This window comes from Strigops habroptila, chromosome 15, assembly GCF_004027225.2.
Source record: "Strigops habroptila isolate Jane chromosome 15, bStrHab1.2.pri, whole genome shotgun sequence".
NCBI lineage: Eukaryota > Metazoa > Chordata > Aves > Psittaciformes > Psittacidae > Strigops > Strigops habroptila.
In genome coordinates this window covers 9,625,783-9,640,305 of record NC_044291.2, presented here as the reverse complement: position 1 = coordinate 9,640,305, position 14,523 = coordinate 9,625,783, and the positions used below count along the sequence as shown (strand labels likewise).

At 46.4% G+C, this 14,523-nt stretch overlaps 1 protein-coding gene across 19 annotated transcripts in view; it reads left to right on the top strand.

Moving 5' to 3' along the window:
* CACNA1B (calcium voltage-gated channel subunit alpha1 B) overlaps positions 1 to 14,523 on the top strand; it is a 310,494-nt gene that overhangs the window by 103,380 nt on the left and 192,591 nt on the right. For all 19 annotated transcript variants that reach the window (XM_030507166.1, XM_030507165.1, XM_030507161.1 and 16 more), the window contains exons 5-6: positions 1,021 to 1,173; positions 5,357 to 5,544. In XM_030507166.1, the coding sequence (XP_030363026.1) occupies positions 1,021 to 1,173; positions 5,357 to 5,544 (341 nt within the window). The remainder of the gene's footprint in view (positions 1 to 1,020; positions 1,174 to 5,356; positions 5,545 to 14,523) is intronic.

Here is a 14,523-nt window from a genome sequence, read left to right as displayed (position 1 = left end):
TTATTTACTTTTCTTCTACACTCTCGGTATTCTTCCTGTCCAACAGATCTTTATGACTTTTTCCTGCATGCGCCTGTATTGACCTCAGTAGTGCTGTACAGGGTGGCAAGTCAATGATGATCCTTTATTCTCTACACCTTAGGACAGGTCACTAAGGGAGCTTTCAGCTGCTGCTTATCACTGAAGGTTTTTTGTTATGTGTGTCTGTTTGATGTTATCTGAAACCTCCATCTCCAGCCTTATCTCCCCTGGGTTTAACTGAAAATGAGTTTTAGTGCCAGTGAAAAGCTATGGATGGATAGCCCTGGAGACAGGGATGTGTTTCTCCAGAGTCAGGGTGTGATAGGCACACCAACATCATGGCTATTCTGTGTGTCACAGCAGAAGAGGCAGCTCCAGTGCAGTTCAGTGCTCCCTGCCCTCTCTGTCATGGGGGGAGCACCCCCACTGCTGCAGGGTCTGCCTTACAGACCTGGTCCCACTCCAGACTGAGCCTTGGGACTTCACCGGCTTCAGGAAAAGCCCTTTTTGTGTCTCTGAGGCTTAAGAGACCTTTGAATCTCATCTTTATTTTGAATCTCCTTCCCTGTGAGGGTGGTGAGGTGCTGCCACGGGTTGCCCAAAGCAGCTGTGGCTGCCCCATCCCTGGCAGTGTTCAAGGCCAGGTTGGACACAGGGGCTTGGAGCAACCTGCTCTAGTGGAAGGTGTCCCTGCCCATGGCAGGGGGTTGGAACTGGATGAGTTTTAGCTGCCTCCCAACCCAAACCATTCCATGGTTCTATGAATCTGCAACCTGAAGAAAAGAGGTCAGAAAAAGATAACTCTCCTGATTGTTTCTCTCACATTTTGAGTGCATTATGGCTGTTGCATCTTTTTCATAGCACCTGGGAAAAGCAGCTTTGCTTGGTATTGCCAATCCTAAACTTCCCCTTAGACAGCTCCTCTCTCCTACCTCACTGCACTCCTAAGCCCTTGTTTTCCTTCTTTCACTGATTACCTGTTTTTCCTTGTCCCCACAGGCTTGCAGGTTGTCCTCAAGTCCATCATGAAGGCGATGGTGCCCTTGCTTCAGATCGGGCTGCTCCTCTTCTTTGCCATTGTGATGTTTGCCATCATCGGGCTGGAGTTTTACATGGGGAAGTTCCATAAAACCTGCTTCTCTAACGAGACGGGTGAGCTTCGAGCTTCCCTCCCCTCCCAGCACATCATCATGATGCTTATAGTCCCCTTCATCTCATCGGGATGCTTTCTGCCCTGGTCTTGTGTTGCTTTTCCTTTTTCCACGTTCACTGCATTCTCTCCCTCCTTACCCATCTACTCTAAGATTTAACAGATTTTTGTGCTCACCTTACATGTGCTGAACAGATTCTCCTCTCTTCTATACCACCGTGGCACCCCTGAGTGGGTTTCAGTCTACTCAAGACTGAGATGAAGGTGCTTAGGGCTTCCTTTCATGGTAGAATTTATCTGTAGTACAGATACAGAACCAAATTCCTGTTGTTCCAGCTTGTTTAAGGATTTTTTGGGCCAGTTTTTTTGATTCATTGGTCTGTTTCCATTTTCATTGGGTTTATCCCCATGATCAGCTGCTGAATGTTGAACTTCCTTGCAAGGTTTCTAGGGCATGTTGCATGGGTATGAGAACTTTGGGGTGAAATAGTAAGATTGGAAAGACTGGGAGCAACCAGAAAGAAAATAGACGGAAGGCAAGGAGCCTTTTCATGGAGAAAGGATAAAAATGTCATTGAAACAGAGAAAGACAAGGGAAGTAAATGTTGTAAATGATGCTTGTGAATGAGGGATAAACCCCAGAAGATGGAGGTGCAGAGGAATTATGCCCCAAGACCTTGGGCTGGGACTGGCTGCCATGTCACAGAACTCACGCCAATTTAAAACCAAAAAAGCCAATTTTTACCATCTAATTCCTCAAATCTTTAAATATTCTTTTATAGTAGTGCTAGTACGTGTTGGTTATATGGGCTATCCACAGCTGAAAACATTGTTCTTGTCTCCAAAAGATTGCAATTCAAGGTACAATTGACTGTCTTTAAACACAGTCTTGTATTTTCAGTGATTATCACTAATAGGTCTTAATATTGATTTATTTATATGCATTCAAATGGTAATAAAACAACAACCCTGCCAAATCTCTGGGCATCCTTCACAGCGCTTTCTAACAACAACATGGAAGCAGTTTAATATATTCCCTTTACACAGAGCTTTACAAAAGCAGGATGAAAATGTTTCCTTGCTTCTGTTCCTATGTTAGAAAAACATAATGCAACTTGTGAAGGACAGTCAGATTGTGTGATTTGGTTGGATGTGACTAGGAGCACCCTGCTTTAGTGGAAGTTGTCACTGCCCATGGCAGGGGGTTGGGACTGGATGAGCTTTAAGGACCCTTCCAACCCCAACCAGGGTGGGATTCTATCATTCCTGGATGAAGTTTTGGGCTGGATTTGTAGGAGGTGACTATCTTTTTGTGGGGGGGAGTGTGTGTTCATGCCAAGCAGAACAAGTATCAACCCACTGCAGGATCTCTGGGGCTATGCAACAATTACAGAGGAATAACAACAGTGACAATATATAGGTGTGTAGGAGGCAAAACTGTTCTTGGCAGGGAGAAAGCAGTTACGAGCAGGTTTGCATTTTCTAGAAGCATTTTCAGGTGTGTTAAATTACAGCTAAAGTGGGTGATTTTTTGCACCCTTCACTTGCAGGTAGTGGCTGTAGGCTGAGGCTCTTACGGCCAGTGGGACTTATGGGCTGTATTTGCCCATTGGCCTAGAGAGAAGAGGGATTATTTTTTCCTCCCCCCAGAAAATAGTTAATATAAAAGCAGAAAATAAACCCCAAAGCTGTGTTGTCTGCAGATGACGTTCTGGCATCAGCGATGACTGAGAGGTCTCTGTGCAAGGTGCAAGGCTTGGGGACTGAGAGCAGATTTTTGTCATGTGTAAATGACTCTTGTTTGCTGGGTGGCTTCCAGCTAGGAAGTCAGCCGAGAAACTCTTGTGTGTGTTGCGTATCTCTGCGTTACAGCACCCAGCATCTCGGTGGGAGGATGCAGGGTCTCACCTCCCCCTGAATTCACTCACCAGGAAGTGGGGGAAGGTACCCACATGTACAGACACTGGCCCCTGCTTTTCCCAAGGGCTATGAGCTGGTTGTTGGATGAATGATGGGCATCGATTCCTCCTGCTCGGCGGGAAATGGCATGATGGTGTTTCTGGAAAGGCAGAGAGTGGTGAGGTTTCCTGGCGCTTCTGTCCCTTGTGAGCAGAGCAGCAGAGCATCCCACAAAGCCATCAGCAGAGCCTTTTAAAACCTAAGTGCTCATCATCTCCAAAGAGGTGCATTAACAAGCCCAGGCCTGATACCACAGACTCCAAAGGCTGGCTTGAATGTGGAAATGTGAACCTCATTAAATGATGCCTCTGACAGAGGGTAGCAAATTGGTGGAGGAGGAGCCGTTCACGCTTGTTTCTGTTCCAAATCCCCAAAGTGAGCAAACTCCTGGGATTTTTCCTGGAATCAGGAGCCACATGAGAGGTACCAGCTGTTCCTTCAGCACATTGTGAATGCAACAGAGTAGAGGTGTCAACAGCAAACATTGCTACAGCCCTGCTAATCCAGTAGCCTTGGATAGGTCAGTAATAAACCGCAACAGAGAGGGATGCTGGGCATCAGAACACAGCAAAAGGGTTATATAAGGCCGCTGCCACTCAGCCTGACAGGCTGCTCTGAGCTAGTGGAATCATTTATCTATTTTAATGAAAAATGGGTAAAAATTAATGGCAGTGCGTGTTCCAGTGCATGCCTGACTTGTTTTTCCTCTCCCTGCATCCTCTGTGCTGACCTGTTCCTCTGACACTGGATTATTTTTAAGCAGCCACCCTCTGCAGCTAACCCAGCCATGTGCCCCAAAACCATTCCAAGGGAGGAGGGCATCACATTTGTTTCCCATTGAGACCCCCCTTTTTCCTCTGTCTTACCCAGCCATGGGAGTAGGGACCAGTTCTGGTCTCCCTTTTAAAAAGGAGAGACCTTCGTAGTAGAGGTGCATTGCATTTTCAGAGCATTGCCTGGCAATAAAAGGCGAAACAGAGATAAAACTGGATCCTATTTTAAGACACACTCACAAATAGTCTGCAAGTGTCAGATTTGGTATTCTCTTTTTGCTTGTCTCACTAAGCCCTTGTGAAAGCCTGTGGTGGCCCATATGGGAGCTGGAGAGAAATGCCCTGCATTAAGGTGTTGAGTCAACAGGAAAACATGTCACACACTCACATATATATATATATCTATCTATCTCCTGCAGCCATAGTGCCAGTCTTGCTTTCCTCCTGCAGGCTTTGCTCTATGGAATGATTATTCCTAATTATTGTTAGTGCTGATCTTGTTTTCCCCTGGTGAATCTGATTCTGTGCAGTTTACTTCTCCGTTACCATGTCACTTTTATACCCCTTTAATACTTCCTAAATTGCACCTCTGTGTAAATAGCAATATTACTTAGTATATTTATTTACTTTGAAAACCCCAGTTTAGTTTTCTGAACTGCTCTGTGTTGGTGCTCTCAGCATCTCTGGAGGGCTGCAGCACTTCATAGCTGAGTCTGGAAGCTGCTGGCCACCATTCTGGCCATCCCGTGTGGTCCTTAACTATGACAGACTCATCCTCCTGTGCCTTCTCTGGGTCTGAAATGAAACTCATCAGGGAAACTCCATCCCTGCTGCAGACAAGCTGATGGCTGGATGCTTTCCCTGATGTGTACCTGCAATCTGCCCCTTTGGGGCAGAAATATGAAGCTTGTGAAGAGGCTGGAGCTCTTAGTCCACCTCACAGACTGCTGTGGTCATCATTGTGAGGAAGCCATGCAGCTGTGGTCCAACATCTGTATCCGGGCAATTTTGGGGCTATCCACAGGCAGCTCTTGCTTAAGCCACTGGTGTAGAATTTGCCCTTCTGCTTTAACATCATAGGGCTGATATTTAGCACTGAACTGTGCTGGATGAGGATGTCTTTTTGGCTTACAGTGTTTGAAATATGCACCATTTCCAACCCCTTGCTTTTACCACACTGGGGTTTTTCTGTGGCATTTCTCATATATGGCATAACTGAACACTGGGACAAACTATAAATCATGGGTACTTCAGGGATGGCTCCACCCTGCCATTGAATCATCCCTTATAGCAGTATATAGGTGATTACATGGGTTTAATCTCTTTTACATGCCCACAGTGGCACAAGGAAGCCTGAATTCCACTCAGGGAGTGGTGCAAGGAGGATGCAGCAGCATCAGCTGTTTGACTGGCTTCAGTTGGTAACTTTTCCTCCCTTTGTTGTTCTCTGCAGGTGATGAGGTGGGAGATTTCCCTTGTGGAGAGGAGCCACCTGCCAGGCAGTGTGAGAGTGGGACCACCTGCAGGGAGTACTGGCAAGGGCCCAACTACGGCATCACCAACTTTGACAATATCCTCTTCGCTGTGCTCACTGTCTTCCAGTGCATCACCATGGAGGGATGGACCGACATCCTTTACAATGTGAGTCCACTGCTGGGTGCTGTGATGCATTGTGGTAGGTAGTAAAAGGTTGTTCTGGAAAAAATGTAAATTAATTTGTGCTTTTTTTCCCCTATTGATAAGCACCTTATCCTGCTTTTTAGGAGGATTTTTCCTTTTTTCTTCAGGATTGTTCTGCAGGTCCTGTAGGAGCCTACTCAGACTATTGTGGTTTGAGGCTGCAGACTTGCTTACCCACAACATGATGTCTTGTGGCAGCGTGGTGTTGCCATGTGTAAGAACTAATGTGTGTCACTCCAAGATGTTACAGTGCTCTGCTGTAGGGTGGGTGACTAGGAGCATGTTCTCATGATGCCCCATAGAATAATCAGTTACCAAATTGCACATTATAGGGTGGCAAAAGTAGTGATTCATTGATATTTTGTACCTAGAGGTTGACTGGATATAGCCTTTGTGATCCAACTTGCAATCTACACCAGTAAACAGCATCAGCTGGATGTTACACTGAGATCCGGTACTAGTTTTGGCAACTCCAGTACAGCTTTACAAAGCCCTATCAGTGACCTTCACATCTGATATGACTCTGTTGGCTGTAGAGAGGATACACCAGCCTGAATTTCCTCACTTAGGGTCTTTGCTAGTTGTGCCTCCTGCCAGCTAGGACCATGCCTATCCAGCCACTTAAGGTCAATACTTCCTGGTCAGTTTTACTATTTTCAGTTTTATGACTGGAAATACTAAAGAGTAGAGCAACCTTCCCCAGTTAGCAACAACTAAACAACTCTGCTGGCTTTCAGGCAGTGCAATGCTCTCATCTGTGTCTGTAATGTATACCTACACATTGAGGTGTCCTGTCTTGAGAGGCAAGCACCTAACCCTTGTAACAGGTTGGGAATAGAGCCCTTCAGCTGGGTTCCAGCATCTGTACCATTTTCCTCACAAAGCGTAAGAGCTGCTCTTCAGGAGCTCTAAGGGACCTGTGTGTCTGTTGCAGACTTGTTCTCCCCAGCTTTGTGATTTGCTTAGATCTTCACGTGTTCCTACAGTGGGTGTAAAGTGTTGTGGTTTGGGTATGGAGGATGGTCCAGCTGGTTTGTACTTCCATTTTCTATGGTAGTAAAGGACTTTATCAGGTACAGAGCAGGAAGGAGAGAGCGAGTGATGATGGGCCGCAATGTATGGCTACACTGGCTGCTTCTTTGCATTGACTGTAGAAGGAAGGACAATCTGACAGCTGAGCACAGATGATCTGAATTACACCACGCCGTCTAGCCAGAAGTGCCAATGCAGAAGAATAACTAAGGTAGGCGTCAATAATGCCTCCAGACCACTTCACTGACTGTTAGGACTACAAGTTGTCCAGTGTACTTCATTATAGACTCTAGACACATGCTGGGCTTTTCACAGACCTTCCTGTGAGGGTTTCTGTAGCAACAGGAAAGTATTATTAATATCAGCCACAGAAAATTACAAGGTACAATTTTGCTGTGTTTAAAGCCAATATATCTGATTTAATACCTTCTCCACTTGTCCCCCGGTTTCCCCATTTCTTCCCAGTCTCTTCCCACTTAGAGCAATCTCTAGAAGGGCCTGTTTCCTCACTGCATGCCCTTCCCTCATCCTGAAACTTCATCACACAACCAGTTTCTCCCATTCTCATTCAGCAATCCTGCTTCTTCCTTCTAATGCCAACCGTTGTAAGAAAAACCCATTAGCATCCTGGCTGGAATTGATTAATCAATATGTGGTGTATTAGGTCATCTTCTTCCAAACTGCCTTTTGTACCACATGCAAGAAACCAGAGCTACTATTGGGGTATTGATTTTGGGGGTTGCTTTGAAAACTATTATAGTATCATTCTAGATACCTGTTAATCTGATCAGAAGCAGATGTTGAGCGTTTGTTATATATAATGCCAAGCATTGTCTGAGACCCCAGCTTAGGTATGAATCATAGAATCATAGAATAGTAAGGGTTGGAAAGGACCTTAAGATCATCTAGTTCCAACCCCCCTGCCATGGGCAGGGACAACTTGCCCTAAACCACGTGGTCCAAGGCTCTGTCCAACCTGGCCTTGAACACTGCCAGGGATGGAACATCCACAACCTCCCTGGGCAACCCATTCCAGTGCTTCACCACCCTCACTGTAAAGAACTTCTTCCTTATATCTAATCTAAACTTCCCCTGTTTAAGTTTGAACCCATTACCCCTTGTCCTACCACTACAGTCCCTAAGGAAGAGTCCCTCCCCAGCATCCTTATAGACCCCCTTCAGATACTGGAAGGTTGCTATGAGGTCTCCACGCAGCCTTCTCTTCTCCAGGCTGAACAGCCCCAACTCTCTCAGCCTGTCTTCATACGAGAGGTGCTCCAGCACTCTTATCATCCTCGTGGCCCTCCTCTGGACTCGCTCCAACAGCTCCATGTCCTTTTTATGTTGAGGACACCTGAACTGTACGCAGTACTCCAAGTGAGGTCTCACAAGAGCAGAGTAGAGGGGCAGGATCACCTCCTTTGACCTGCTGGTCATGCTTTTTTTGATGCAGCCCAGGATACGGTTGGCTTTCTGGGCTGCAAGTGCACACTGCCGGCTCATGTTAAGCTTTTCGTCAACCAACACCCCCAAGTCCTTCTCCAAAGGGCTGCTCTGAATCTCTTCTCCGCCCAACCTGTAGCTGTGCCTGGGATTGCCCTGACCCAGGTGTAGGACCTTACACTTGGCTTGGTTAAACTTCATAAGGTTGGCATCGGCCCACCTCACAAGCGTGTCAAGGTCCCTCTGGATGGCATCCCTTCCCTCCAGCGTATCAATCGAACCACACAGCTTGGTGTCATCGGCAAACTTGCTGAGGGCGCGCTCAATCCCACTGTGCATGTCGCCGACAAAGATGTTGAACAGGACCGGTCCCAACACCGATCCCTGAGGGACACGACTCGTTACAGGTTTCCAACTGGACATCAAGCCATTTACTACAACTCTTTGCGTGCAGCCATCGAGCCAGTGTTTGATCCACCGAGTGGTCCATCTACCAAATTGATGTCTCTCCAATTTAGAGACAAGGATGTCATGAGGGACAGTGTCGAACACTCTGCACAAGTCCAGGTAGATGACGTCAACTGCTCTGCCGCTGTCCATCAGTTCCGTGGCTCCATCATAGAAGGCCACCAAATTGGTCAGGCAGGATTTCCCCTTAGTGAAGCCGTGTTGGCTGTCACCAACCACCTCGTTGTTTTTCATGTGCCTTAGCATGTTTTCCAGGAGAAACTATGAATGCTTGATGGTTTCCTGTCTCTGCCAGATGTGGGGGTCTCTGGACAGTCTGCTTGAGGGGTGGGGAGTGAGTGGTGTGTGCTTTGCCATAGAATCACAGAATCAACCAGGTTGGAAAACACCTTTAAGCTCATCAAGTCCAACCGTTCCCCAGCACTGCCAAGGCCATCACTAACCCATGGCACTGAGGGCCTCGGCTACATGGTGTGTGAACACTTCCAGGGATGGTGACTCCAGCACTGCCCTGGGCAGCCTGTTCCAATGCCTGAGCACCCTTTGGGGAAAGAATTGTTCCTCATCTCCATCTAAACCTCCCCTGGTGCAGCTTGAGGCCATTTCCTCTTGTCCCATCCCTTGTTCCTTGGGAGCAGAGACCAGCCCCCTCCTGGCTCCATCCTCCTGTCAGGTAGACCTTCAGGTCTACCAGGTAGGTCCTTTCAGGATCACTGGGCAGACAGTGTCCATGTAACTAGGTGCCAGCAGTGTCTCTGTCCCATCTCCTTCAGCCCTGTCCTGCATGCCATGTTGTTGTTTCGCTCACACCCCCCCCCCCCCCCCCACCATGCTGCTCCACTTGCTGAGGAGCTAGATGTACTTTTGCAGGTCAGTAGCTGAGGAAAGATGTGGGTGCTGAAGATCCACTCTGTGCAGCCTGTAAGTTTTTCACAGCTTCAGTTTTCTGCTGTTTTCTGGTCACTTGGCTTTTGTCTTGGTTTCTTCTGTGCCTACTCTGAGCTCACCAAATTTAGAAATAAAACAAAAGCCCAAACCAGGCTGCAACTATGACTGAAAATCCAGTGTGGTGGATGTTTGTGGATGCAGACTATGCAGACCTAACAGCAGTGCAACCAGCCTGTCCACCCAGCACCAATTTACAGCTGCAGAGTAATGCTGCCTGGACCAGCTGGATCCCAGCTGGACCTATAGTGGGTTGATATGGGAAGAAGCTGGAAGGTGTTGCCTCTTGCATCCAGAACCTGAATAGTGGAGTAAGTGAATATGTGCCAAAGTCCTTCTCCTTGGTTTGTGGACCGTAGTAAGCCAGCATATTTAGGCTCAGACAACGGGTGAGTGTTAGGTTATTACTTGTTCAGGGAGTTTTGATTACCATTTGGATCCTCTACTGCTGTGGACAAGGTGGTTGGGCAGGAAGATTTTTGCACTGGTGGAGCTAGTTTCCCTGCCAGCCCCAGCTTTTCTCAAGGAAGCCAGCAGTTCCCTGATGCAGGACACTAATTAGAGCTGAGCTGTGAACTTACTTTCAGTGTTTTGCTTAATTAAGGTTTGCAAAAGGCTGCAGGACCACAAGAGGAAAGATATAGTCTATGTAAGCTGTGATTATGCGTTAGTGAGAAAAAAGACTTGTGCTTTTTCTCCCAGTAACCAACTAGAAAACAGGGAAAGCTGCTGCTCCTCAGGCTTAGCAGAACCCTTCCTTCACCCCTCCCTTTTTTGCTGGGTTCAGCTGGGGTAGGTTTCTTGCCTTGCTTGTGCTACTCTCCCTTCCTGCTGTTAAAGCAGCCAGCCCACACAGGGTCCATTCTTAGGGCTCAAATCCCTTTGATGCCAGCTAGTCTAGGGCCGAGACCCATTAGAGGGAAGTTGAGGTTACGACTGTTTCCTTAATGGGCCATTCATTTCCCTCTGCAAAATGGTGATTGATTGATTGCTCTGCGTCAATAGGGCTTTGTTATTGCTCCTCTTTTCCTGCTACTGCATTTGCTGTGGGGTGTTCTGAAAAGTTGGGGTTTTTGGTTTGCAGTGGTGATGGCTGGGGTCAGTTGCAGGGTGAGGCTGTGCTTTACTAGTTCAGCATTCATTTAACTAAGGGAGAGAGTTTGCTCTGTCCTGAAAGCACCTTTGAGACTGAAAAGTTGGTTTGTGGTGGCTTCAGGCAAGCTGAAGAGTTTGGTGTAAAGAAATATTCAGGGAAGAGGGAGCTTGGGCCTGAGTTTGATGGTTTGGCTCAGGTCTTTCCAAAGGGAGAGGTTTGTTGTGAAGGGTTATTCAGTAATTTCCAAAGGACTGAGATGAATTTATATGTGGACCAGATGCAGCCTTCCTGCAGATTTAGAGAAAAATAGCACCAAAAGCTAGTCTTTGCAATAAGAAATCAACCTTGCAAATATTCACTCCTCCTCCTGTGATGAAGTGAAGAACTGGGAGGGCAGGGAGAATGCAAGCTCACAAATTTCACCCTGATTTTTCCTTGCTGATCCACTGTTTCTAGTTTCCCAGAGTTGCAGTTTAATTAGGGCCAATGCAAGCTTTCTAACAGCACTTTATCTGGAAGGAGGTTTGTGCTTGAAGGAAAAAGACTGAATCATCAATGGGGTAAAGTGATTTAAGAATCAGCTGGGGAAACCTCTTTCCTGACTCAGCAGCACAACGGCATCAGAACAATTGCTCCAAACAAGCTCTTCATGAGCTGCAGATTTGTCAGCTGTGGAACTCTTTCTACTCAAAAAAGGTCCAAGCAGCAACAAGTGATTTGGGAAGGTTGCTGTGTCATGAAGACAGGGAAAAACCTGTTCTTTCAGCAAATGGAGTGCATTTACCTCCTGTTAACTAAAGGCTTCAACGTGATCTGGGAATGCATGAAAATAGAGTAACTAAACTGCTTTCCTCTGTGGGAGGACTTGGTGCAGACTGATCAGAGATCCCTGAAGGTACAGGCAGAGCATCTTTTGGACTGTGAAATTAGGGAGAAAAAGCCTGCCTAGACCACCAACTCACTGTGGGCAGCAATGCTGCTCAATACAGCATGCCCTAAAGTAGCAAACCTGACTTCTTTTCCTGCAGCTGGGACTAGTTTAGCCCCAGGCTGGTTCATCGTCAGGAGCTGTGCCTCTCACCGATGTGGACCAGCCCCTGCACCAGGCTGAGGGAATCATTCTGTGCCCTGGTCTGGTGGTGCTGGGACAGGCTCTGATCTGGGCTCTGTTGCGCAGTGTAGGCACTTTCTGCGGTCAGTAATGTTCACCTGGAGCATCACACTGGGAGTGATGGGAGACAGAAAAGGTTGCTGTGTCCACCTTGTGTGTTACTGAGGTAAGTGGTAAGAGGTGATCAGGTTATTTCTTGTGCCCATTATGTAAATTGATTCACTATTTCCCTATGAAGTATTTTAATACACTAAATATTACTATCAGTCCCGATCTTCCTCCAGATCTAGTTTATGTTTAATTATGCTTAATGTTTGTGAATGACAGTGATTCATTCATCTATTGCATATAGCTAATAGAGGCTATTTGGAGGTGTTTTAAAGAGGCAATAGTATAACTCCTGGTTTCCTCTTCTATAGCAGTAATTCTCAGTTTTTCCCATGCAAGAACCTTACTGTCTGTCACGAAACACTCTCCTGCCTTGGATCCTGATTGCCATGGGAAGCTCACCTTGTTCTGCAAAGTGAGAAAAACCTGAAAAGTCTTGAATTCCCTATGAATTCCCCAATTAAAAGAATTCTTTTACTCTGCGAAGTAGAATTCATTACAAAGCCTGTAACTAGAGAGGAGGTGCACTGGTGTAGCCTTCAATGGAATAGCTAGGGTGGAACTAGAGCTGTAGCTGTGGTTAGCTTGGAGCTCAATGCTTTCCATTGTATACTCAGTGGATTAGGAAGGGTTTTGAGCTCTTTGCTGCGCTCATTACGCCATCAGCACTATTTGAACTAGCTGGTATATACCCCTCCATGAGGTGTAGTCATGCCTTTGCAGTGGAGGTACATGATGAGCTCCCAAGCAGCTGAGGAGTGTGGTTTGTGGTCCCAGTTCTACAGAAAACCATGGGTCAAACGTGATTCATCTGAAGCTGGCAGAAGTCTTGATGTTGACTTTCAAAGAGCTGGGTTTTCACCTTTTATCTTTTCTTTACAGGAGTTCAAAGTTACATGGTGGAATTTGCTTTGCAAAACAGGGACTCCTTGAAGGAAAGGAGAAATGTCAAAGTATGCACTCATTCTCTTTTGATCTTAATGGCAAGAGATTTTCATGTTTCTTCTATTTTCTGCTGACAAATATTAGTGTCCGGTGGGTATTTCAAGACTGTGGACTGGGCCTAACCTAATATGCTTGTAAGTAGGAATGAACAGTTCAAATAAAATGTAAATCTACCCAAAATTGGATCCCACCTAGAACTTTACCCTCCCTGAATTTACAATAGCTTATGATTCATTTGCTATTTTTCATTCCCCTTTGTGTCTTTGAATTTCTTGTTTCTTATACAGATACAGCAATGGAAAGTTTGGATGTAATTGTTGTTCCATTTCCAGCACAACCCAGAGGTAGTTTTGTTGGTGGGATGGTGGATGTGTTGGAGCTTGTAGAAGAGAATCTTTTTACATGGTTGTTTGAGCCCACAAAGTCTTTCTGGGAGCATTTATCTACAAAGATCAAACCACTGACACTTAGTCTTCCTCAGTTGCAAACATGAGTTGAGGAATCCAAAGTGATGTTCACAGGAGGAGGTTGGATGTGAGTAGCACTGGCTGCCTGGACCATGAGATGGTTTTATGTGCAAAACACTCCAGAAAGGTAGAGGGAAGGGTGCAGGTGAATGCACAACATAAAGCAGAACGGGAATAAATTACACAAAGCAGCATCCCTTCATCTCAGAGTCTTGGGTTAAGGTTCCTCTTGGCTTGCTGCCTGCTTGTGAGATTCCTCCCAGGCTCAAGAGCCCCTCCCCACTCTTCCTCCCCTTTCAAGCACCTCTTAAACCTGCCAGTTAAGGCTTAAAGGTGATTTCAGCTGCGTTTTGCTGTCCATTTGCTTATGACTCTGATTTCCTGTGAGGTTATGCTCTTGGCTTTCCTAATGTGACTATCACGCCTGCCTTGGTACAGCACTAAATGCAATAGCAAAGCCTGTGGGACTCTGTTAAGGTGGCTTCGAAATTGCTCATCTTCCTAATACAACCAATGTGCTGTTGTCTGCAGTCTGTTAGGTGTGACCTGAAGCCAGTCCACTAAGGCACAAGTCCATAATTGCTAGATACTGAGATGGATGAGCATGAATGAGGTTTTGTTTGCAGTGATATTTGTGTGTCCTGAGGCTGGCAGCCTCTGGTGTTAGTGGCTGAAGGGGTTTAGGATGAGTTCAGTCTCCTATGATCACTTTTTATGTTTGTGTGTGTATTGGCTCTCCTTGTTCTGAATCAACATATTGAGGAACAAAACTGCTTAACCAGCAAAACTGTGAGCAGACAGGAAAAGGGGGGGAAATTGGCTGAAGTGCTTTCCTTACATTATGTTGACAGGAAGGAGAAGGACAAGGAAAGGTTTTGTTTTGCCACTCTGAATCACACGACACATTTCTGATATGGTTTCTTTCTTTTACACTGCAAACTCTGTTGCATCCAAGGGGCAAGCGTTGCTTCAGTTGATTGTGGGTGTCAGGACTCAGGATTGGAGGAAAGCAGTACCTTCAAAACAGATTGGGGACTGACACCATGCTTGGCATCAATAGCTGCACAATAGCAGCATGAAAACAAGGGTGCTCTCATTTCACTTAGGTTTTCTGTTATTGTGTTGCGTAGAATTCAGAGTGGTTTGTGTTGGAAGGGACCTTGAAGCTCATCCAGTTCCAATCCCCTGCCACGGGCAGGGACACCTTCCACTAGAGCAGGTTGCTCCAAGCCCCTGTGTCCAACCTGGCCTTGAACACTGCCAGGGATGGGGCAGCCACAGCTTCTCTGGGCACGCTGTGCCAGCACCTCACCACCCTCATAGTA